The 23,696-nt window shown below is 38.0% G+C and overlaps 1 protein-coding gene across 3 annotated transcripts; it reads left to right on the forward strand.

Moving 5' to 3' along the window:
- Positions 1–1,976: 1,976 nt before the first annotated feature.
- Positions 1,977–22,235, forward strand: STARD4 (StAR related lipid transfer domain containing 4). 3 transcript variants are annotated; one of them, XM_081053184.1, is made up of 6 exons: positions 1,977–2,168; positions 10,121–10,234; positions 12,075–12,124; positions 16,061–16,187; positions 17,012–17,126; positions 18,040–22,235. In XM_081053184.1, exons 2-6 carry the CDS (start codon positions 10,130–10,132, stop codon positions 18,267–18,269), a joined length of 627 nt encoding a protein of 208 aa, XP_080909310.1. In that variant the 5' UTR covers positions 1,977–2,168; positions 10,121–10,129; the 3' UTR covers positions 18,270–22,235. The 3 variants fall into 3 exon arrangements, with proteins under 3 accessions (XP_080909310.1, XP_080909309.1, XP_080909311.1); XM_081053183.1 differs by having other exon boundaries at positions 2,127–2,247; XM_081053185.1 differs by lacking the exon at positions 1,977–2,168 and adding an exon at positions 7,646–7,948.
- The last annotated feature ends 1,461 nt before the right edge of the window (positions 22,236–23,696 follow it).

The following is a 23,696-nucleotide window of genomic DNA, read 5'->3' on the forward strand; positions in this document are numbered from 1 at the left end:
CCTCCTGGCAACACATTGTAGATACAGTATTTGTTTTTATTTCCTTTTTTCTGTGTCCTTTCTGGAAATTCTTTCTTTAGATACGTTAATATAGTCAGTCTGATTACAGCCGGGGCTTGCCAGAAGCTGTTTTGTCTCTTTAGAGTGATTTTCTATATTGCTGGTCAAAAACATTATATGTCTCTTTCATCCTTGAACTCTAGATGAAAAGCTTATTTCCTCATTTTCAAACTATTTGGAGGGTGATCTGTCTGTTGCCCTATATACTGTAGTTCTCTTGTGAGTATAATAATAGCAGTGCATACCTCATGGAGTTGCTATCAGGATTAAATGAGTCAATATGTATAAAATACTCAGCACTGTTCCTGGTCCATAGTAAGCCCTCATTAAAACCTCCGGTTATATATTTTTTTCTGAACCTGCTGTTTTGCTTTTCGGAGCATTCCACTTTGATAGACATACGGTAGTTTTTAATTAATCCAATTTGTAACCAAAAAATAAAAAACAAACACACAAAAAAATCCAAAAAAACCCCACACCATGGCAACAGATGAAGAACAAAAGGCAAAGAAACAAAAACCACCGTAAGCATGATGTAATAACCTTATGCAGCACCTCCTTACAAAATAAGAAAAGCTGTTAACTTTGTCTTAAACATGTTCTAGTGAGTTCTGTGAGAGAATATGCAGAACTGCTGAGCAATGTACCCACATCTGAATCCTAATAATAAGAGATACCGATTTTCTCCTTTTCTGAAACGGGTATGACGACCTGTTCCTCTCCATTAAATTGTGTAAACCTGAGCAGGGATTAGGCATTTCATTGAGTTTTGTGGGGGTGAAGAGCTCGTTTTATAGTCCAGCAGACTTGGACCAAATTCCAGTCCAGTTACTCAGAAACTAAGTAATCTGCCTTAAGATCTATGCCTGGAACCCCATTAACTTGCTAGTTATTATTGGCCAACTATTGTGGTCCTTGCTTGCACATATATGGGCAATAATTTGAAACAGTTGTGGAAAAGTACTTCGTATAAAGTTTTACATACTTTACATTTCACTGCATCCACTTAACAGCCCCCCAACGTAGGTGTGTTTTACTTGAGAGATGAAAATAGAAAAATAACCACCCAATTATTATTCCTTTTATATATAAAGAATGAGGTAACTTTTTTTTTCAATCTGCCAATAATAACTAGCAAGTGGTGTGTGGTGATTCTTTTAGTGATGCTAATTTTAAAACTTATGAAGTATTATTTATTCTCATTGCAAGTCTATCAATAACGACTAATGGTGTAGCATTGCATTCCTTCCTACTCTTGGTTTTCAAACTACATATCCTAGTAAATGTAATTTGCAAACACCTTTCAGATTGCCAAACATCCTATCAGATGGGCGACTTCACAGTCACTGGGTGCAATGCTACTCACCTTCAAACAGATGAAAATCAAAACACGCTGGCTGCTAAAGCCACCTGCCACACCCTCTGCTCTTCTCTATTTTCAAGGTTGTCCTCCCAGTCCCCTTATCTGAGGACAAACGTTTGGCGAAAGATCAATTTACACTGTAGCAGCGACTTTCTCATATAGCGCTAAGTAGGGGGAGGAGGGTGGCAGAAGGGAGTATTATCCTCTGCACACAGAAGGGTGTGTCATCCTTGGCACTGACGCCTTTTCTTTCATTTGACTTTTGGTCCTGGGAGGGGAGTGCAGCGATGTGGTACTAGATGTTCACAGCTGGGAAGAATTTAGGCCAGCACTACCCGTCACTGTCATCATTCACTCCCTACACGTGCTTGTATTTCCCCCTGCTGAAATGAGCCTTGGGACAGCCCGCCCGAGGCAAACCCACAGGAAATCCCACACCGGCAGGAAAACCCTGGCACGGCTCCCGCCACCACGCGGAATCATTCCATATTCCGGCGACCAATCAGCACTCCGCACGCTGCCGCGCCAGCCAATCCAAGAACACATACGTTGCTCGGGCCAACTTCTGCTTCCCGCCCTCCCAGCACCGGGTTCGAGCCAGGAGCGTGGCTGTAGGGGGTTTCGACCCTCCTTCCCGGAAGAGCTTAGTGCCTTCCAATTGGCTGGGACCGGCACTGGCTTGACGCCCATTGGCTGCGGCCGCCCGCGACCTCGACGGGCGGGGAAGCTGCGAGAGCTTTAACGGGTAGGTGTGGTGGAGGAGGGGGACTCCTGTCCCGGCCTGACCTGTCGGGGCTCCACACCAACTCCTCGCGTTTCCTCAGGTATTCGTGGGTAGAGGCACGGAGTCGTGGCGGAAGTGAGGGCTTGGCGGGAGGGCCACAGGGGTGCCGGGGGCGCCGAGCCCGGTGCGGTTTCCCGGAGCTGCTGCTGCGCGGGGGGTGTGGGAGGCCGCCGCAGAGGGAGGGGATGGCTGGCCCCGGCGTCCGGGCGGCCGTGGAGCTCACAGGTGGGAAGGAAAACAGGCCCGGGGAAGAGAAGGGGCGAGACGGCAGGATCCCCGGGCTTGCACCTCGCCCCGCTACACCGCTCCCGAGTTTAAGGACTTCGACGCGGAGGAGACCTCAGTTTCTTCATCTGTTAAACGGGGAAGGGGCGACGATCCCCTTGCTTTTAGGGCCGTGGTGAAGCGTCGTTGCGGTCCCGTTCTGGGGAGGACGCAGTGCTGCCCGCTCTCCGAGTAGACGCACGGACAGCCCAGGAAACGTCCCCACGCCGGGCTTTGGCTGAAATGATGCTGCTGATGAGACGGCCTTTTCCAGTGCTTATTGGAAACGTTGGGTGCTAAGGGTGTTAACGCACGTGATGCCTCAGGGAATCGGCGTTACTATGATCCCTAATTTACCATTAAGAGATACTGCCTGGGCTGCTTTGGGTTCCGAAGCCAGGGCACGGTATGACACATTTAATGTGAATGTAGGTATCTTGGTGTCTGTCTAAATTTAATGTAAAGCCTCTCCCAGCCTGGGATCAGCTTTCAGCATTTTACACAATAGACCGTTGGCCTCTGAAGGCAGAAGCCTTGGTTTGGAATTCTGGCGCTGTCACTGATCAGCTGTTACAGCTTGGACAAGTGACCTCATTTCCCAGTTGCTACCTCCCCTCTCTGTAAAATAGGGATAATAATAGAATCGGCTCCTAAGGTTCTTGGTGAGGGTTAAGTGGAATCATGCAGTTGAAGGTGGCCAGAAAGATTGGTCACGTACTAGCAAATGATAAAAGGTGTTAGCTATTATTATTATTATTATTATTATTATTATTTTCAATAAAGGATTGGCGTATTAGGAGCTTGAACAGTAACGACTCAAACTTGAAGCTGGCATTAGAATTTAGTATTGCCTCACATGTTGTAAAAAGTCTCAGCATTGTTGTAAAGTTTGTCCTCGAATAAGCCCAAGTGAGCGCTAACCCTTGGACATGGGTCACATTGCAGAAGTAGGCTTCCCTGTTGCATTCCTGCCAGAGCCATTCTCAAAAATGAGAAACCGTTGTACTTGACTGAGTTGAAACGGCAGAGTTACCAATTCCAGATTGTTTGAAAATCAAGCCTGCTGCAATTTTTATGTTAGGTGAAAATATAATTTAATTTATAAGGCCTTGGTTTGCATAACATCTTGGGGAAAATCTATGGCATGTTAAATGGAAGCTATTCACATGAATGAAACCCACATCAATTAATGGAAGGTTAATTCTGATATGAGCTTCTTTAACAAGTGAATTGAGACTTAATCATACTACGTAAGTACAAACACATTTTTATAGCATTCACTTTTTATTAGGGGGTAAGATGTTTATTATGTTCCATATTCAAAATAAAACCTATGACTGTTTCACTGTGACATATATTTGACAATAATTGGAGTTGTATTGGTCAAAGACTGGTGCTCATAGATGGCTTCAAGAAAAATTTTAACTAGGAAAGGCTGCTCACTCTGTAATGTCAGCCGCTATCTATACTAGTGATCATTTCAAAAATATGGACAGAACACATAAACAAAAAGGTTAAAGGAAGGAAAAACTGAAGGGGGACATTACTCAGCACTGAGTAATAGAACTGTCAAGAGCATATAACCTTTTACATGGAGCTGCTAGATTCTGCTAAGGTTAAGTGGTAGCTGTTCTCTCTGAAATGTAAGTGATGGAGAGTTTTCTGATATAAGTCAAGAAAGGGAATAAAAGAATTAGTAAGAGGTTGTTCAGAATGGTATTTAAAACATTTTCCTGACATTCTCCACACACATGGAGATTGCAGTAGAGCATGTTGTATGCTTTCTTTTCGATTAACATGAGTGCCCCATTATATTAAAAGAGGGCCGAGACCTTGATAACCCCAATACTGCCCCTTCTTGCTTCTGGAATATACAGAGGGTGCTAAAAAAAAATGCATACACATTTTAAGAAGGGAAAACACTGTATTAAAATTGTAATACTCAATATATACCAATAACAAAAGATGAATACAAGTCATATTTGAGTTCTGCAATTCCAAGAGGTGCTCAAAGTGGTGACCATCAGTATAATTTTAATACCGTTTCTTTCCTTTCTTAAAATGTGTATACATATTTTTGGCACCCTCTGTATTTCCAGAGATCCTCTGTTATGCCTGGCCACACATAAGGAGTTTAGACACTAACAATTATTCCCTTTTGGACTTCATCTTGATGAAAGAATATCCACGCAAGAACTAACTGCCTGGCTTTGGCTAAAAGAGAACTTTCCAAGTTTACACTTACTTTGTTCTTTTCCTTTCCTTTCTACCTCCTACTCCATCACCCTTACAGTGGCTCATTAATAGGAGTTTTTAATGTTTTAGTTTTTGTTATTGTTGCAGTTAAAGGTTTATTTAAAGGGTGAAATAAGTCAACTTTGAGAGCAAACACTGGATTACATCCATTTCTATAATTCTAGGACCTGGTAGATAAGAGATGCTTGGTAAATAAAACCTCTGAGAAATTATTGTTTTATTATGGTAATGGAAGTTTTTTAGTCGTTCAGAAACTCAAGAATGATTAGTACAAATGGGCCCGCCTTAGATATCTTGAGGTCTTTCATAAATGACACTAGTAGCTGACCGTTCACCCATTTTTTTTTCCTTTTTTCTTTACTAGGTTTCTACTGTATGCTAGACATAGGAGTTTAACATTGAACAAGTCATCACATTTCTTGCCCCAAAAGATTTACAGTTAAATGGGAGAAGATAAGTGAATAATTGTATTACAGAGTTGCTAACCTACTCTTTGGGGGAATCCAGGAAAGAAGAGTAGAAATTAGGCAGTGAAGTTCAACCAACTCATAAAAGGGGCCGTAAGTCATATTAAGGAGGTTGGATTTTATACTGATGTAGGAGTGAATGACTTTTTTTTTTTTTAAGGTAAACACCTTTAAGATAAACACCTTAAAGATTCAGATTCTCATCTTTATGGGCATTTTTTTATTGCTTACATTTTGTGTGCTCGATTTGCACAGAGATGTTTTCTATGATAAAATTAGCTTTCCATTTCATTTTTGATCTCTATCAAATAGTTTTGAAAAAATTCTCTTGTCTTCCAACCACAGAAACCTGGCAGGTGACCTTTGGGTTTAAAGAGTATTATTTAATTATAATGATTCCAGTAATAGATAAATGAAATTTATTTTGCAAGTAATCTCTAAGAACTTGTGCTTGTTTGTATCCTACTTCTGAATAAGGTCATTGTACTGGCTATCAGGTTGACAGTCTCTCAAATGGATAAGGGATATATTCCTGACTGGCAGACTTTTTGAACGAACCGATCCACTTTTAGTCTATGGGTAGGAGCTGTACTTATCATACATTTTGTGTCACTTACGTAGATACTAAATGTCAAATTATTGAATTTTCTCTATATGCTGTCCCATGTTTTTGAAAGGATGTGCTCTTTGGAATAAAGATTATTTTGAACTGAAGGCAATTAAGAAACAGCAATTTATAAAGAGCTCTTTTCACTCTTACTACCTGCCTAAAAGTAGGCCACAAATTTCCTTTTGTAAAGGTCTTGCCCCCTCTGCTATCCTAGGAGAACAATTCTTATCACTAGAGACAGAAAGTTGGCACCAAGATCGTCCGCACAAACTTTACTAAAATAACCCTCTCTCCTGTTAGTTTCCTCTCTTGTGTTTACCTTCCAATAATTATCATCCCTGGAAGGCCAAACCCCTTTTCCTTTGTCTTGTCTCTTCTCCACAATTTATCATCCTTTGCTAAAATGGTGCAAAGGTCCCAGGGTCTAACTGCTTCCTTGGGTCTCCACGTACTTTCTCTGAAGGCCTCTGTGCAGATAAAAATTACAATGTTTACATCAGCTGAAATTTGTATGTCTTTCCTGTCATGGCATGGAATTAACCCCTGGTTGTTCGCAAAAGGTGAAAGCGTTCACAGACTGTATAAAGTGGGAGAGTGAAGAAAGTTTTTATTAAAGTTAGGGCAGAGAGAGAATGCCCATGTGTGGGGACAGAGCTAGGAGTGCAGTTTCCAGGCTCTCGGCCTCACGTGGAAAGGTGCTCACTCGGGTAGTAAATGGCCATCAACTGTAATCAGATGGCCATCAGCTGTGTCTAGTTGGCTGTCAGCTGTAACCAGTGAGCCATTGGCCACTAATATAACTGCCATGGCTATGCTAGCAGCGGATGGTGGCTGAGCTAGTAAGCAGATTGCAGTTAGCAGGGCGGATTGCAGCTAGCAAGTGGGATTGGTTGACAGAGAAGCAGAGGGCAGGTTGCAGATCGTGTGGCTCCTGCCTCCTGTGTCTCTAACTCAGCTGCCAGTGAGACTGGAGTGGTATGACTCCCCTATCTATGGCTCCGTCGCCTCACCATATCCTGCATTCTAATGTGGGGAGCGGGAGCTGAGACCCTGCGTGACATCCTGGCAGTGTCCAAAGATGACGGCTGCCAGGGGTAGTAAGGAGAGAAACACCGGGAGTGGGGTGGGAGGGTGGGGGTGGGGTGGGAAGGTGGGGGTGGGGCGGGGTCACCGGGGCAGAGTCCAGAATCTGAGAGTGGACAGCTGCACCTAACTTCAAGTTAGCTTTTTCTTATGTTGGAAAGGGGGAGTTAGGCAGATTTGAGGGCTGACATCACTTCCTGGGGTCTGGTCTGTTTGAAGATGATGTTATCTCCGGACTCTGGACTCGGCCATAGTGGCCTGGGACTTTAATTTGTCACCAGTAAATACTGCAAGGGAGTTATAAATTAGTTTCCAGTGTCCAGGCGTCTAAGGATTAAGAAATTGCTCTTTTCCAGGTTAGCATGTTGTTAACTAACGAGGTATGGGTAGCCTTGAGAAAGGGAGGAAACAGTTCTTGAGTTAACAGTGAGGGGAGAAACAAGGAGAAAACAGCTGAAAATCAGGATGGATCAAACTGCAAACAAACCATGTCTGATTATAGGTGGCTAGATAGTGAGCTGTGTGGTGAGTTAAAGTGCAAACTAGCTAAATTTAACTGCGTTACTGATTCCCTGAATTTCATCCATACATTTTCTCCTGTTAATCTAGCTTTTGTTAGTTTAATTCACAGGTCGCAGAGACAGAACCTAAGAGAGCCAGTTCTGTATCATTTTAGTGTTTGTCATTTTTACTGGCTTGTATGCTCTGCTTTGTGCTAATTAAATATTAACTACAACATTTATTTCTGTCACCTTTAGTTTTTAGATTAATGGCTCTCAACCTTGGCTGAAAAACAGAATGACCAGTGAGGCTTTGTAAAGAACCTAGATTTTGGGGGCCTACCGCAGAACAAACCCACTAAATCAGACTGTCTGGCAGTGGGTCCTGAAATCTAACATCTGAAAACAGTATTAAAGAAAACCTGAGGCAGACAGCAGTTAAAGTGGTAAAAGCAAATCTTATGCAAGAACTATTGCGATGGAAAGAGGAAACCTCAGTATAGAACTCGGCTCCCTTCTGAATTCAACAAGGACAATGGAGATTTATAGCCAAGGAGCAGGGTAGGTATCAGTGGATGGAAAAATTGCTAAGAGGAAACATTAAGGGGGATTCTGGCTAAATCGACTGGAAAGGATTCTTGCTGAAGGCAGGTCAGGGTGTTAAGATTGAGGATAAGGTGAGGAAGTTTTGAGGGTGGGGCAATTTTCACTAAACCGAGTCAGCAGGATTTTTGCTAAGACTGGACTAAGGGGACATAGAACAAGCCCCAGAGCTAGACTTTGTCAAATAAAGGACTCAGGAACCTAAGGAGATAATTTTTGTCAATAGCAATGACAAAGGAGGTTCTGATGTATGTGTCTGTAGTTGAGAATTGCAGCCTTATTCCCATAGAGGCTTGAGGCTTGTTATTTCATTTAGATCTTCACCTACTTTTTAGTTGTAACTTGATGGGTTTGTAAATGGGCAGCTTTTCTCCCAAAGCCTTTTCTCCTTTAGGCTTTTACTGGCCATGGCACCAACAGGAGACATAGTTAAGACCAAATGATTCTTGTTTTGAAGCAAGCACACTTCCACAGTGATGATGGGCCTGTTGTGTCCCCAGGCAGGGTTCTAGTTGTGTCCCTGTTGTGTTCTAGTTGGTGGGGATGTAGTGGTGAGTAAGGCAGACAGGGGCGCCTGCTGTGGCCGCGAGGGATGTGATGGTCAAAGAACGCAATACAGTATACCGATAAAGGAACAAGTTAATTTCAGACGGGGATAAGCACTGTGAAGAAAATAAAAGAGGATATAGTAGTGACTTACGGAAGGCTGTATTAAGACAGAAGGTTTAAACTGAAATTGTCAGGACTGGTTTTTATTCGTCACGCTCAGGTTTGGGGTCTAGTAATCCAGGCAGAGAAATGCCAAGTACAAAGGCCCAACGTCAGTGAGGAGCTTGGCCTATATGAGGAACAGAAAAAACCAGTAGGACAAGAACGTTATAGGCAAATAGGATAAGGTGGTATGAGTAGGAATATCTTGATTCCTATTAAGGGTGATTTCAAGGCTTTTGACTTGGAGCAACTGGCTCAATTACTATTTTAATAGTAAATTGTTAAGATGGGAAGACAGGCAAATTGAGGGGAGCAAGAGATGCCCATTAGGTATGAAGCTCTAAATAAGTTCCTGGATCTGGGACTTTGCTGTGGTATCTTCCTCTCTCTCCATCTTCCCCCTGGGTCTTTCCACATGTCAGCCTCAGGCTAACCAGAGTTTTTGCATGCCTGCAGTTGATCAAAGGCTCCCAGAACAAGTGCTCTAAAAGAAACCTGCAGAAGGTACATGGACTTTCCGAACCTAGCCTGGAAAGTCATACAGACTCAACCTCTTGCTGGAAAGTGTGTCAAAGAATTTGCAGCAGTGTTTTAAATCCATCACATTACAGAATCCCTCATTTAAGTTTATTATCTTTCAAGGTTATAATCTTTTCCCTTTAAAAATAATGTTGAGCGGTACCTTATCTTTAGGATTATTAATGATATAGTACTTTTCTTCTTTATATAGTTAAAATTATTGCCTTAATATTATAAGCCATTTATTTATGCAGTACTGGTGGTTCTAAAAGACTTTATATGACCTCTCTCCTTACTCAGTTACCTAACTGAATCCTAACACTTCATCAAATGAAATAGAACATTGAAAACAGTAAGAGTTCTTCAAAATTTTGAAATTGTTCTGAGTTTTGTAGCTCTATCCTGAAGGATGTAAGATGATGTTCCTAGTTGTGGTTGTCATGTGTTTGCTAGAATGAGTCCTAACTCTGCTGGATGGTAAAATAAAAATTTTCAGAGGCTGAAATCTAAGGACTTTTTAAAGATTTTATGCCTTTTGTATTTTTGTATTTTGGAAACAGCATTTTTTTTCTTCATTTGATTTGGCGTTTTATAACTTACTCCTTTTTATTAGATCTATTAGGAAAAATAGGATTACATATTATTTCTATATGTGTGATTTTAACACCTCAAAATGTGTGATTCTCATCCCTAACTATGTATTACTCACCTTGGGAGCGTTTAGAAAAACACCTATGTCCAATTCCTACTCAGAGATTCTGATCGATCTGGGGTCGGGTCCAGATACAGGCATCTTTTATAGTGCCCCAGGTAATTCTATTATGATGCCATATCTGAAACCCACTGGCCTGCTGCATCAACTGTGGTGTTTGCTAATGCTAGTCTTGGTCTCTGTAACAGGAGGGAAAAATGGAAGTCCTGCCTGATGCTACAGCTTTTGCAACTAAAGTTCAAAACACTCTCATCCAGTACCATAGCATTGAAGATGATAAGTGGCGAGTTGCAAAGAAAATGGTAAATTAATTTAATTACTTATATTTGGGATGTATCGTCTATCTAATGAATTGGTTGATGACTTTCAAAATGGTATAGAAAGATACGGGCCATACTCAATAGACATGGAAAGATGCTCAGTGTCACTAATCATCAGGGAAATGCAAATTAAAACTACAATGAGATAGCACCTCACTCCTGTCAGAATGGCTGTCATCAATAAATCAATAAACAAAAAGGGTTGGTGAGGATGAGGAGAAAATGGAACCCTTGTACACTGTCGGTGGGATTGCAAATTGATGCAGCCACAATGGAAAACAGTTTGGGGGTTCCTCAAAAATTTAAAAGTAGAACTACCTTATGACCCAGCAATTCCACTTCTGGGTATTTATCTGTAGACACTAATGCTAAAAGATATATGCACTCCTATGTTCATTGTAGCGCTATTTACAATAGTCAAGATATGGAAACAAGCCGAATGCCCATCAATAGACGAATGGATAAAGAAGTAGTAATACATATATACAATGGAATATTAACCATAAAAAAAGAATGAAATCGTACCATTTGCAACAGCACTGATGGACTTAGAGGGTATTATGCTAAGTGAAATAAGTCAGACTGAGAAAGACAAATATATGATCTCACTTATATATGGAATCTAAAGAACAAAATAGGCAAACAAACAAAACAGAAACAGACTCATAGATACAGAGAGCACACTGATGGTTGCCAGAGGGGTAGGGGGACTGGGTGAGAAAAGTGAAGGGATTAATAAATACAAATTGGTAGTTACAGAATTGTCACGGGGAGGCAAAGTACAATGTAGAGAATATAATCAGTAATGTTGCAACAACTATGTATAGTGCCAGATGGGTATGAGACCGATCAGGGGGAATGTGTGCATGAAGTGTATAAACGTCTAGGTACTGTGCTGTATACCTGAAACTAATATAAAATAATACCGAATGTCAACTGTAACTGAAAAGCAATAATTAAAAAAAAAATATATATATATAGACCATACTTCAGATGGATGTGCAGAATAGATAATTTTGCTAATAAAGTCGGTGGTTTAGCATATCATAAACGAAAAAACAGTAATCCTGCACTGCTTTCATTAGTTCCTTAAATATTGGACGTGAGAATAGACTCATGGTAATAACAGCCTAAAGCATAGTCTCTAAAAGCAAGAAATAAAATGAATCATTGTCAATTTAAGGAAGTACAGTAATTGATAGTTTGAAATAGTTTCAGATATTTCAACAAGCCTGTGATGGTAGCCAGTTAGTATTCTTTTTTACCAATATGACTTGCCCAAACTATCACATGGCTGAGTGATACTTGCATTACACTTCCAGTTTAGTGCTTTAGCTATTCTGATGTTCAGAATTTCTTGGGCAAAGATCAGGGGAAAAAATGCAGGAACTAATTCAAGGTAGCACTGTCATAATAGATGTGAATTGTTTAATATTTTAAAAGATATGAGCAAGTTTAGGATGAAATATTTAGCATTCCTAATGTTTTAGTCTAAATTTGTCAGGAGATAAGATTGGAAGAAGGCAAATGATAATGGCCAGTGAGATAGTACCATCACTGAGTCTTCATAGTGTTTAGGACTCATTAAGCTACTGAAAAATCTCTTCTGGAGGTCTATGATTTAAGTAAATGTGAAGAACTTTAGGATACAGAAGAAATTCAAATAGGGATCATTTGATGGTATAAATGACCTTTATGCATATCTGACTACTTAAGTTTTATTTTAAGGCAAAGACTAATACTCTAGATTTATGAAATTACCAGCTTTATATTCAGGGTTTCACTATGTAATTATCCCCATGTACTGTTTTTATTTTTCCAGAAAGATGTAACAATTTGGAGAAAACCTTCAGAAGAATTTAATGGCTACCTGTAAGTAAATTCTGCTAGTTTTATGTAGCTCCTAAGCCAATGCTAAGTGTTTTACACACACACACACTCACACACACACACACATTTATGATCATTAAATGATCATTGCTAGTAAAATTTGGCGTTTGCTTTTAAGATTTAAACTGTCTGAGAAGCAGTTTATGCTTATGAATTTAGAGCCTTTAGAATGTCCATGTATGGACTGAGTCAATGGTGAGCTGATTATAAATAATGACCTCAAATGGCTGCTAAGACCTTAATTTCTTACCGTAGCGTGTAAGGTTCCTCTAATAGTCTCCTGCAGTTATTCAGTGCTGTGGCATCCTTCATGCTAAGAATTCACCTGGAGGAAATCATCAGAAAGATAATAGTTAAGTATTTGTCTCACCCATCACAGCATTGCTTATAATGTTAAAAATGAAAAACAACTTGAATAGTCAATAGTTGGAGGATGATTAAATTATGGAACATATATGTGATATTTTACAGTTTTTATAAAGCGTTTTCTAGCATTTGAAAACATAACAAAATGCTCAAGATATAATCTAAAGTGAATAAAGCAGAATATTCAAGTGCATGTAGCAGTTGTACCAATTGTGAGTTGATTTTATATACTTTTAAATATTGAAATGTTTTTATTTAACATAAAATATATACCTCTAGATGGCGATTTTATGAGTGATTTTTATTTCCATTTTTTGGTGTTTGCATATAGTTGAACACGAATTATGTCTTTAACCAGAAAAAAATATTGCTTTTCAAACCATTGGGGGACAGTTGCCTTGTATAATTGGAGTGGAATGTTCACGTCCTTGCGACTTGGACCTTTTTAAAATCAACTAGGGTCTGGCCCCCACTTCCTATATACAGAATGTTCTAAAGTGTAATAACAGACAGTGTTTCCAGAAAAGTGAGTTATACAAAATTTATGATGAGGGCAGGGAAACTGGAGTTGGATTAAGCATTGTAAGCAAGTGTAGAGTTTAATCCTTTAGGTCAGTAATATCCAGTGGGGACTGAAAAGTGTAAAAAGTGCTAAGGGAGCAGAGCATTACACATCGGTGATATGGAAGGACTTCATGCAAAAGCTGATACTTGAGCTGAGCCTTAAAGGAAGAATCGGTATTTCTTAGGGAATGGGAGACTGACTCATACTCCAGGCACAGGGAATTGTATCTGCTGCATCAACACAGGTGCGTTTGTTTAGGCAAGTAGAAGTTGTATTTGTATAGCTGGAACATCAAGTATGGGAGTGGGGAGAGCATGTGTCTGAAAGATTTTTGAATGCTAAAATAAGGAATTCAGTATCACACTTACCCTCTGCTCAATCTTCACCCCAACCTTCCAGGTCCTCAAGGATTTTGAATTTACTCTAATAACATTGTGAAATAACATTGTGAAGTGAGCATGGGAAGTTCAGAGAGAGGTTTTTACCCTGCGAGTCCATGGCTAGCTTCCCAAAGTTCCACTAAGCTTGTATAAAAAATTTTGTCAGTGTGTTATTCCTGGGAAGGCATTTGTGGCCTTTTTCATATTCTTAAAGAGATATGTGATCAAAAGAGCTAGAGATTGATTCAGCGTTGCGTCGGATACAGCTTGGGAAGACAAAGCTTGGAAGTTGAAAAGGGCAAATGCACATGAAGGAGATTTAAGGATGGTGGCAGCGGTGGTGGTGGTGGTGATGATGATGGTAATAACTAACATTGAGAATCAGGTATTGTCCTAAGCACTTTACGTTTAGGAAATGACCATGATAAGACGTTGGTGACTTCTTAATTGTGACTGTTGGAATGTGGTTAAGAGAAAAAGAAGAGTCAAAATTGAATCCCAGATTTCTAATTTGGGTGACTGGATTAATGTGTATTACCTCTACCCCAAGTTAGAGAATACAGGAGGGAAGAGCAGACTTAGCATGGGGGAGATAACACAGGTTTGAACTTGACATACTTATAAAATGGTAAAAAGGCTTCAGTTGCTTTAAAAAACAAGTAAAAAAGACTCCCCAAAATGTTGCTCATAAAGCTAAAGCCAGTCTGTCTCTCATTTCTTCTCTTTTCTTTCCTCCCCAGAGGTAACTGCTATCCTGAAGTTGTGTGTGTTATTCTTGTTTCATACTTTGACTGTGCGTGTGTGTTTCCTTTGGTAAATTGCTTTTAATTTTTTCCATTTGGTATTATGGTTTCAGGATTTAGCCATATAAATCTATTCTTTCACTTCCATGTGAATATACCCCAATGTGTTTATCTGTTTGCATATTTGCCTTTAGATAAATATTTAGGTCGTTGTCATTTCTTCCCCATAAAATACAGTGCTGTAGTTAACTTCTTGGTATATGTCTCCTACTCATGTGTGATTTTCTTTGGGTATGTACCTGGGTCTTAGGGGTACACGTCATCCAGCTTTACTAGACGTTGCCAAATTGCTCTCTTAAGCGTGGTGGTAGCAGTTTGAGAGTTTTCATTCCCTTCCATTCAATACTTGTTATTAAGTTTATAATTCCTGCCAATCTGAGTAATATGAAATGGTATCTTGTTAGTATTTAGTTCATTACGAGAGAAGTGAGCATCTTTTCTAAATTTATTTATCAGTAAATGGGCAAAAGCTGTCCTTTGCCCATCTTTTGATTGTAGTTTTTTTCACTGATTTATAGGAATTAATTATATATCCTGTATAATAATTATACGTGTGTTACATATGTGTTGCACATATCTTCAGTCTGTGACTAGTTTTTAAAGAAATTACTTTATCATTCATGGTTTGCAAGTTTTAAATTTTAACCATCTTGTGTTATTTGTGTTTTTGTGTATTTTATGTATTCAAATATGCTGAATCTTGATGTCACAAAGATGGTCACTTGTGTATTTCTGAAAGTTTTAAAGTTTTGTATTTTACATAGTGGTCTTTAGTCTATCTGGAATTTATTGTTTTAAGTGGTATGAGGTAGGGATTCAGTTTTTATTTTCTGCATTAGGATAACTTATTGAATCCAAGCACCATTTATGGAATAATATATCCTTCCCTCACTGATGAGTAATGCCACCTTTCAAATATGTCAGATTTCGGTATTATTTATGAGTTAATTCTGAGTATTCTATTCCTGGATGACCTATTTTTCTGTTCCTAATAAAAAGTTCTTAAAAGTCAAGGTAGAAATGTGTGTATACTAATAACGTGTTAGAGCACAACTGAGAAAAGAATAACATACAAAATAAGTGGAAGCATTACAGTGCCCTGCAGACCGTTCTTGGCTACGTCAGGATGTGAAGGGACTTGCCTATGTTCATGAGAATGAGTAATACAGCCTTCAGAACTCTTATCAGATTTGAGGCAAAGAATACATTCTGATAAAATAATTGATAGAACTTAATTTATCAGAAAAGTTGTTGGGATTTACTCCCTTTAAAAAAATCTTCACGGGGTCCGGCCCGGTAGCTCAGGCAGTTAGAGCTCCATGCTCCTAACTCCGAAGGCTGCCGGTTGGATTCCCACATGGGCCAGTGGGCTCTCAACGACAAGGTTGCCGGTTCAACTCCTTGAGTCCCACAAGGGATGGTGGGCAGCGCCCCCTGTAACTAAGATTGAACACAGCACCTTGAGCTGAGCTGCCACTGAGCTCCCGGATGGCTCAGTTGGTTGGAGCGCGTCCTCTCAACAACAAGGTTGCCGGTTGGACTCCCACAAGGGATGGTGGGCTGTGCCCCCTGCAACTAGCAACGGCAACTGGACCTGGAGCTGAGCTTCGCCCTCCACAACTAAGACTGAAAGGACAACAACTTGACTTGGAAAAAAGGCCTGGAAGTACACACTGTTCCCCAATAAAAAGTCCTGTTCCCCTTCCCCAATAAAAAAAAAAAATCATGAATTCTTACTCTTCTTGACGTTAGCTCTGAAATTTTTCCTTCTAATAGTATTTGACTTGAATATATTTTTCTCCAGTTTCAAAGCCCAAGGTGTTATAGACGACGTTGTCAATAGTGTGATAGACCACATTCTCCCAGGTCCCTGTCGCTTGGAATGGGACAGCCTAATGACATCAATGGATATTTTGAAGCAATTTGAAGAGGTATTTGTTTAGAAACGTTATTTCAGATTGTGTGTGTTTTTGTGAGAAAGTGAGAGAGAGAGCACGCGAGCACATGTGGGTGTGACCATGTGTACACACTTGTATTCTTTGCTTTGAGAATAAAGTCACGGCAGAGCCCTCACAGGGGAAGCTTTGCTGCCTTTCAAAAAGCTTGAGTTTCCTCATATCAACTTATGAGTCATTGTTATGAGTTATTGTTTTCCGCAATAGCTGTGTTCTTGCTGCTTAAGAAAATCATCAGCATCTTTAATTGTAAAACTATTTGAGGTTCTGAAATTTAAAATTCTGAAAACACCATCGTATTCAGGTTTCTGGGTAATTTTCTATTAATATTTAGCCAAAATCAAAGACTGAAGATAAAAATGCCACCTTGGGCATTAGAGAATTTTGTAGCCAAATCTGGCTCATTCTCTTGCCATTTTTATTAATTCAGTTCTTGCCATGTCAGAATTTCTTGAACCATTTGGTGTTTTAGTCAAGGTATTTATGGATTTTATCTTAAAATATCTGCCGTCTATACCACCTACTTCCACGGTGAATATCAGACAGGATACAAAGCGACTGTATTGAATTATAGATTTGGATACTGTGTAACACCTCTATATTTTGATGGTATATCTTCTTCATGTGATACAGTAGCAGTGAGATTTAGAACAGCGGTCTAAACCTGTCAGCATCACTATAGGAATTGTTATTAATACTTTTTAAATGAGTATTAGTTTTTTACTAAAGATTAACTAATGATATATGAGTCTTTGTATGTATCCCTATAGTAGTAACACCTGTTACTCTTTCTCCTTCAGAACTGCTGTGTTTTGCGTTACACTACTGCTGGTCAGCTTTGGAATATCATTTCCCCAAGAGAGTTTGTTGATTTGTCCTACACTGTGGCCTATGAAGAAGGGCTTTTATCCTGTGGTAATGATCTCAAGACCTTACACTTTCTTTCAGTTTATTTTAAATATTTGAGTTTTCTAGGATGGATGTTTCTTTCTATGCAAGATATATTTTCAACCTTCAATTTATTTTATAATCACTAAGCTTTGTTTGTAAACGCTGAACCCTAGGAATTAAAATAACAATATCAAGAAGGGTTCTGAAATCTTTCTGATAAGTTTTTATTCCTAGTTACATGGTACCCTCAAGGTCACAGCTAACAAATATGGATCACAAATATGACTGCTGCTAAGAAAGAGAGAGATCCATCCAGTAAATGGATTTCCTTCTATTAATCAAAAGGAAACAGAAAACAGCTTCTTAGTCATAAACAGAAAAAAATAGATGTGGTATGTGCTAGAATGTTTTTCCTTCCTTGGGTTACTTAGTATTTTTCTTTCCAAAATTAAAAATAGTGCTATTAAAAGGCTCTTGATTTCTAAGATATCTATAGGTAGATGAATATTTTTAGTGTATATATTTGAGTTGACAGTTGTAGTTAAGCGTCTACTTCTTATTTTTAAGCAGCCAGTACCAAAGTTGGATATGGCAGTGCCTGTAGGGGGCAGTGATGGCACCATTGTTTATTGGCACCTTGAGGTCCGGATGCTACAACCAAGACTCGTAGTTTCAGAGGAGTTACCAAGATGACATGACATCATCTATTCTGAAAGGATTAGAACTTTCCACGTTCTCTATCCACTAGCCCCCTGTCAAAATTCTGCTTAGCAATTGTTTTTTTCATTCTTCCGTGGTCCCTCTTTGGGCTTAATTTTCAACTACAGGGATACGAAGAAAAATATCTAAACAAGAAATCTGATAATATTTTTAATGAGAGATTTAGACTAATGTCAGTCATTGCTATTAATAGTGTTATTTTTAAATTGCCTTGCAGGGGTAAGTCTTGACTGGGGTGAAAAGAAACCCGAATTTGTTCGCGGCTATAACCATCCCTGTGGTTGGTTTTGTGTTCCACTTAAAGACAATGCAAAGCAGAGCCTTTTGACAGGCTATATTCAGACAGATCTGCGTGGGATGATTCCTCAGTCTGCAGTAGATACAGCCATGGCAAGCACTTTAATCAACTTCTATGGTGACTTACGGAAAGCCTTACAAAAGGCATAAATGACGTTTAAACTTGTAGTACTATGGTCCAAAATAACTCTTTTCTCTCAGCTGCATGGTCTGTAAAAATCACCATTTCCTCTCTCTGCACAGTGTGTAGAAAAATTGGAGATGTTTTTGGTTTATTTTATTCCTAAAGTAAATAGCTATCTAAGAGAGGACATTTCAGTTTTCTTAAACAGTTACGTACACATTGTTTTGTATGGCCGTGTGTCTAGGAATGGAGAGTATGACAGAAATCTAAAGATAAACTGTAGATAACAGTTCATTGATGCAAATTCTTAAGAAATTGAATAGTGCCTCAGTGTGAATTTTTTGGCTGCTTGGAAATTAAAGCACAAGCTTCATGCTGTTAGATTAAAATCATTTATTTTAGAGCTTTATGAACATTTTGTAAAAGTTTAATTTTTTGGACATTGAATATTAGTCCTTTACATTTGGTGTGCTCTATGAGTTTGCCAATATCTTGGACTAAAGAAAAAAGCTCTTTTCTATATTTTATAAAGATGAACTTCATTGTCAATTACTTGCACTACTTTTAAGTATTAAAAAGATCAGAAATAAGAAAAGAATAGAACAGAATAGATATCATAATAACTCTAGGTGCAATTCAAATGTTTTTCAGTTTTAATACCTAGATAGCATTCATTTGTAGATATCTTTAAAAATATAGTAGTTATATCTTTACGTGTGTTTATTTTGAGAGTCTTAAAACATTTATGCCTGAATAAGACAGTACAAAAAACTGTGAAATATGTGCTGGGGATACCACATTGGGTTGTGTGAAGTGGCTGGTGTTGTCCTGTATTCAAAAACAGAATCATCTCCTAGAAAGGCTAATTCAGTGAACGTTCTGTACGTGTTTCAGTTTTAAAAGTATCATTCAACTCATAAAATACTACTAACTGATTCATAAACATTAACAATTGTGATGTATTATCAGTCTGCAATTATAACAAATGCATTCATAGATTTATCCAAATGCCTAGATGAGTTATTTTATAAGTAGAATGGACTATAATAGGATCTTTGATTCTATGATTCTATGGCTGCCTTAAATGAACATTCCTAAATGCTTTTAACATTCCAAATGACTCTTTGCCTTTTGAACTATCCTTCCTTTCTGAAAGGAAACCTTGAGATAATACAATATATCCGTGCACATTTTTGTATGTACTTATGTGTATGTTTGTGTACATACACACATCTTGAAATCTATTTCATTGTCCAATGTGAGTTCTTTCTATGTTATTACTGTTTCCATTGTTTCTTTTTTTTTTTTTTGGTTAATACGTGGTAAAGTGAGCTATGGAAATAATGTGCTAGAGAGGCCACAAAAAGCACAAAAGCATATAGTGGTTCAAGTGCATGAAGGTTTAATCTGTGTTTTACTTTACTATGTTTTTCTGAGTGTAAAGAAAGTATATGTCACAGTTCTTCAGATCCATTTTGATAAAGGAGAAGAAGTAGAGCTGGTTTTGGGTTTTATTTTTTGTTTTTTGCTGATGTTCAAAAAAACAAAAAAATGGCTGCACCACAGTATTCATGGTGAATAATCTGTTTTTAGATTGAAAATAATGTGTTTCAAGATCTGACAGAGCAATTCATAAGTGATTATATATTCTTAACTTGAAATTTGTTAATCACCAATATTCTTTTGTAAATTGATTGTAACTTTTGAGTTGCTGGATTTCTCTGCCACTTTTTTTCTTCTTGTAATAGGAAAAGGAAACTCAGCAATTGAGCTTTTAGTTTCCTGTAGAAATTGTTAAATGTTAATTTTGACTTCTTGTATTTTTTTTAATTTGATGTTATTAGTGTAGAGTAGGAAGTTTCTTGTATTCCAGTATACTATCTAGGATGTGGAAGTACCAGCAGATATTCATTATCAGGGGCCAAGATTGCATAAAGGGACTTGTGACAAGATTGTACTTGAGGGCTATTATCGCCTGATCTGGGTGCCCTTAAAGGCAGATAAACTCCCACTCCCAGTTACTGTAATGTTCCCTTTGTCCTTTTCAACCTTCCAGATAGTGATTACATAATCCTTTGTTAAATGTGGACCCTCTGTAGGTAACAGGATACTCATGGAAAAATTTTCATTGCAATATTGAGTCATATGGTGGATTGAAAAATTATATTTGATACATTTATAGTTGTGTAAACATCACTACAATCCAGTTTTAGAACATTTCCATCTCCCAGATAGATCTCTGTTGCCTTTTTGCAGACTCAGACCTAACCAAAGTTTAGCACAATTGCCAGTATAAAGAAGGTGACGAAAAAGATTAGAGTAGGTTTCATTTGGTTTTGTTTTTAAGAGTAGGCGATGTATTTGAATCTAAGCTCAGGAACCTTGGTTAATCTATTAAAATATGATCTCAAGTACCATATGAGAGAAAAATTTAACAATGTGGACTGGGATGAATATTAACATATAACTGAATCTGCTGTTTCTATAACAGTGCTATAGAATAGAAAAATAATGTAAGCCATATGTGTCATTTTAAATTTTACGCAGCCACACTAAAAAAAAAATAGCTGGAGTCAATTTTAATAATACAGTTGATTTAACTGAATAGATCCAAAATATTATCATTTCAACATGTAATCAATACAAAAAAATATACTAAGGTAGCTAATCTTCTTTTGTACTAATTCTTGGAAATCTGGTATGTGTTTTACTAATTTAGACTAGCCACATTTTAAGTGCTCATTATCCATGTGAGGCCAGTGGCCTGTATTGAATAGCACAGTTCTATATTATATGCGTTAATTTGTCTTCCGAGAATATGAAGTAGAGGATTTACTCTCTTAAATACAAAACCTTTTCTGGTCTCTGGAGCTTTCAGTGCTTGCTAAATGGGGACGTCTGAACAATAGAAATAAATCAATGAGTAGTTTTCAATAAAATAAAAATTATAGCCAAGAAAATACTTTCCTTTAAAGATAACTTCATAGGGCATTTAATGAAAGAATATAATCTGCCTTGTTATGTGGTTGGTTATTTTGTCTAGCTTGTAACTAGTTTGCATTAGAAATGTGTATGCAGGAAATATTTGGCCCAGCACTGTTTTTAGTACATGGTACCTATTTTTTTAAGAAAATTAGTTTCATATAAGAAAAAGTAATTTGCAGGGATATTTTGTGTGAAATTTCAGTTTGTATTGATAACTCTTGATTAACTCTTTAAGTTTGACAGATACTCAGAAAAAATAATTATGGGAATTTAGTATTCTGCAGTTACATATAATATAAACTTCTAGAGTATTAAAGAGAGATTATAAATATTAAAGTTCTCTCATTTCACTGTTCATTGCAGTTGGATATATTTGAAACTGTAGATTTCTATGTTGGAAATTATCTCCCAGTTAAAAAAAAAAAGCTTTTAGGAATCCCCTTTGATATAGATAAAAGCTTTACCTGTTTACTCAAGAGCACACTATCATCCTTAGAATCTCATTAAAATCCAGTTTCTTGTAATTTTGTGGATACTGTAGCTATCCCAAACCTATGGATAAATGAACAAAATTCAGAAAAGCAAAGAGACTTGACCAGGTTTCTATAAGAACCTGTTTATAATGTATAATGTGTAACTTGTCTGGTGTGTCTCCCATGCCTCTCTTATTCAACTTCTAGAAATAGAAGATGGTGGGATCTGAGCATAGAAGAAACATTAGGTTAATCCCAGAGCAAAGGAAATTGGAATTATAATTTGTTCATTATTTTGTTTCCAGAGATTTTACATGCATAGTTAAATAAAAAATCATCTCTTGCAATTCAATAAAAGCTATACTATATATAGATTTTATTTTTTAAGAAGTTTATTTCTTTTATGAGCCAGTATGTAAAACTAGAATCTTTATTAAACTAAAGAGCATGTGTTAATATAAATAAAATGTGTACTTATTTTTAAATTGTTATAAAATATATCATAATAAAATTTCTAGATACTCTCATAATTGATCATTGTTGTCTGTGTAAGTTGCTTTAACTTTATACACTGACAAATGGTTCTATGTATCTGAACTTAACCTATATAATTTAACTTTCTGAACTACAAAAATAGATATATAAATTGGGAAATAAAGATTAAAAACACATGCTAATCTCCCACCGTCTCATAGAATATTAGCCACAATACTGTTGAATCTTGATTACTGTTATAGAGCCACGATGATAATGAATGTATTCTGCTCTTACTCTGGTAATGTATGGACAAGCTTTATTGTGCACGTTTAAATAATTATGTTAATTTGATTAGGAATTATGGTGATAACTTCATTTGCAGTTGAAAAAAAGCTGCAAGTTATTACAAAGAAACTCTTGATCTATGTTACAAGAAAGCAGTTACGGATACTGTGGGTAGTATGCAATTGAAAATATGACTATTAAATGGTTTAAGCAAATAGGGAGTTGTTTTACTCATTTAGTAAAAAATTTAGGTATATGTAATTATTAATGTTTATCAGCTCAAGGATGCCGGGGCCAGTGTTTGTACAGTTCTCATCATCTTTCCCTCATACTGATATGGTGACTGATTAGCTTTGGAAATTACATGTGCATTCAATTCAAGAAGCAGGGGAAAACGGGGCACCACTCGTGTTTCTTAGGAAAATGAAAGCTTTCCCAGAAGCCTCCAGGAGCTCCAGTAGCCATCCATAGCTATAGTGGTGGCTGGAAAGGCAAGCATAAGAATTTCCATCCTCTTGGAGAAAGGTTTGGCAATGACTCTGGATAGCCAATTATAGCATCTCTTGGTGGATCAGCTCTAGGAAGTGTGTGTAAGTTTCCTTCAGATGTCATTGGAAAATGATAGACTTACAATAAAAGTAAAAATAGCAAAGTAGTCATTCACTTCCTCGTGAAACTTTTATTGGGCCTCTTCTACATGGCAGACATTATGTAGCCCTATTAAGATAATGAGGTGACAGAGCTTCCTTTGTAGGTTAATAGTTGGTGTCACATGGCATCTAACATGTATAACCTGTGTTTATATTACACCATGTTTCTGTTCCTCTGGAGCAAAGGGTCCACAATGGATGAAGGTGCCAATAACCAGGAGATGACAGAAAATTGATGGAAGATGTGAACTACAAATGTATCCCGGAAGATAGAGGGTGGATCCACGCCACTTGTGTTATCAGCTGTGCCGGTGATTAGTGGGGTGTAGTATTCTGATAAAAATAATGGAGGATGGGCGGCCAGATGGCTCGGTTGGTTAGAGCGCACACTCTCAACAAGGTTGCCGGTTCAATTCCCGTGTGGGATGGTGGGCTGCACCCCCTGCAACTAAGTTTTAAAACTGCGACTGGACTTGGAGCTGAGCTGTGCCCTCCACAACTAGCTTAAAGCACAACCACTTGGAGCTGATGGGCCCTGGAGAAGCACACTGTTCCCCAATATTCCCCATTAAAAATTTTAAAA

The sequence above is a fragment of the Rhinolophus hipposideros genome (genome assembly GCF_964194185.1).
Source record: "Rhinolophus hipposideros genome assembly, chromosome: 7".
In the NCBI taxonomy this organism is placed as follows: Eukaryota; Metazoa; Chordata; class Mammalia; order Chiroptera; family Rhinolophidae; genus Rhinolophus; species Rhinolophus hipposideros.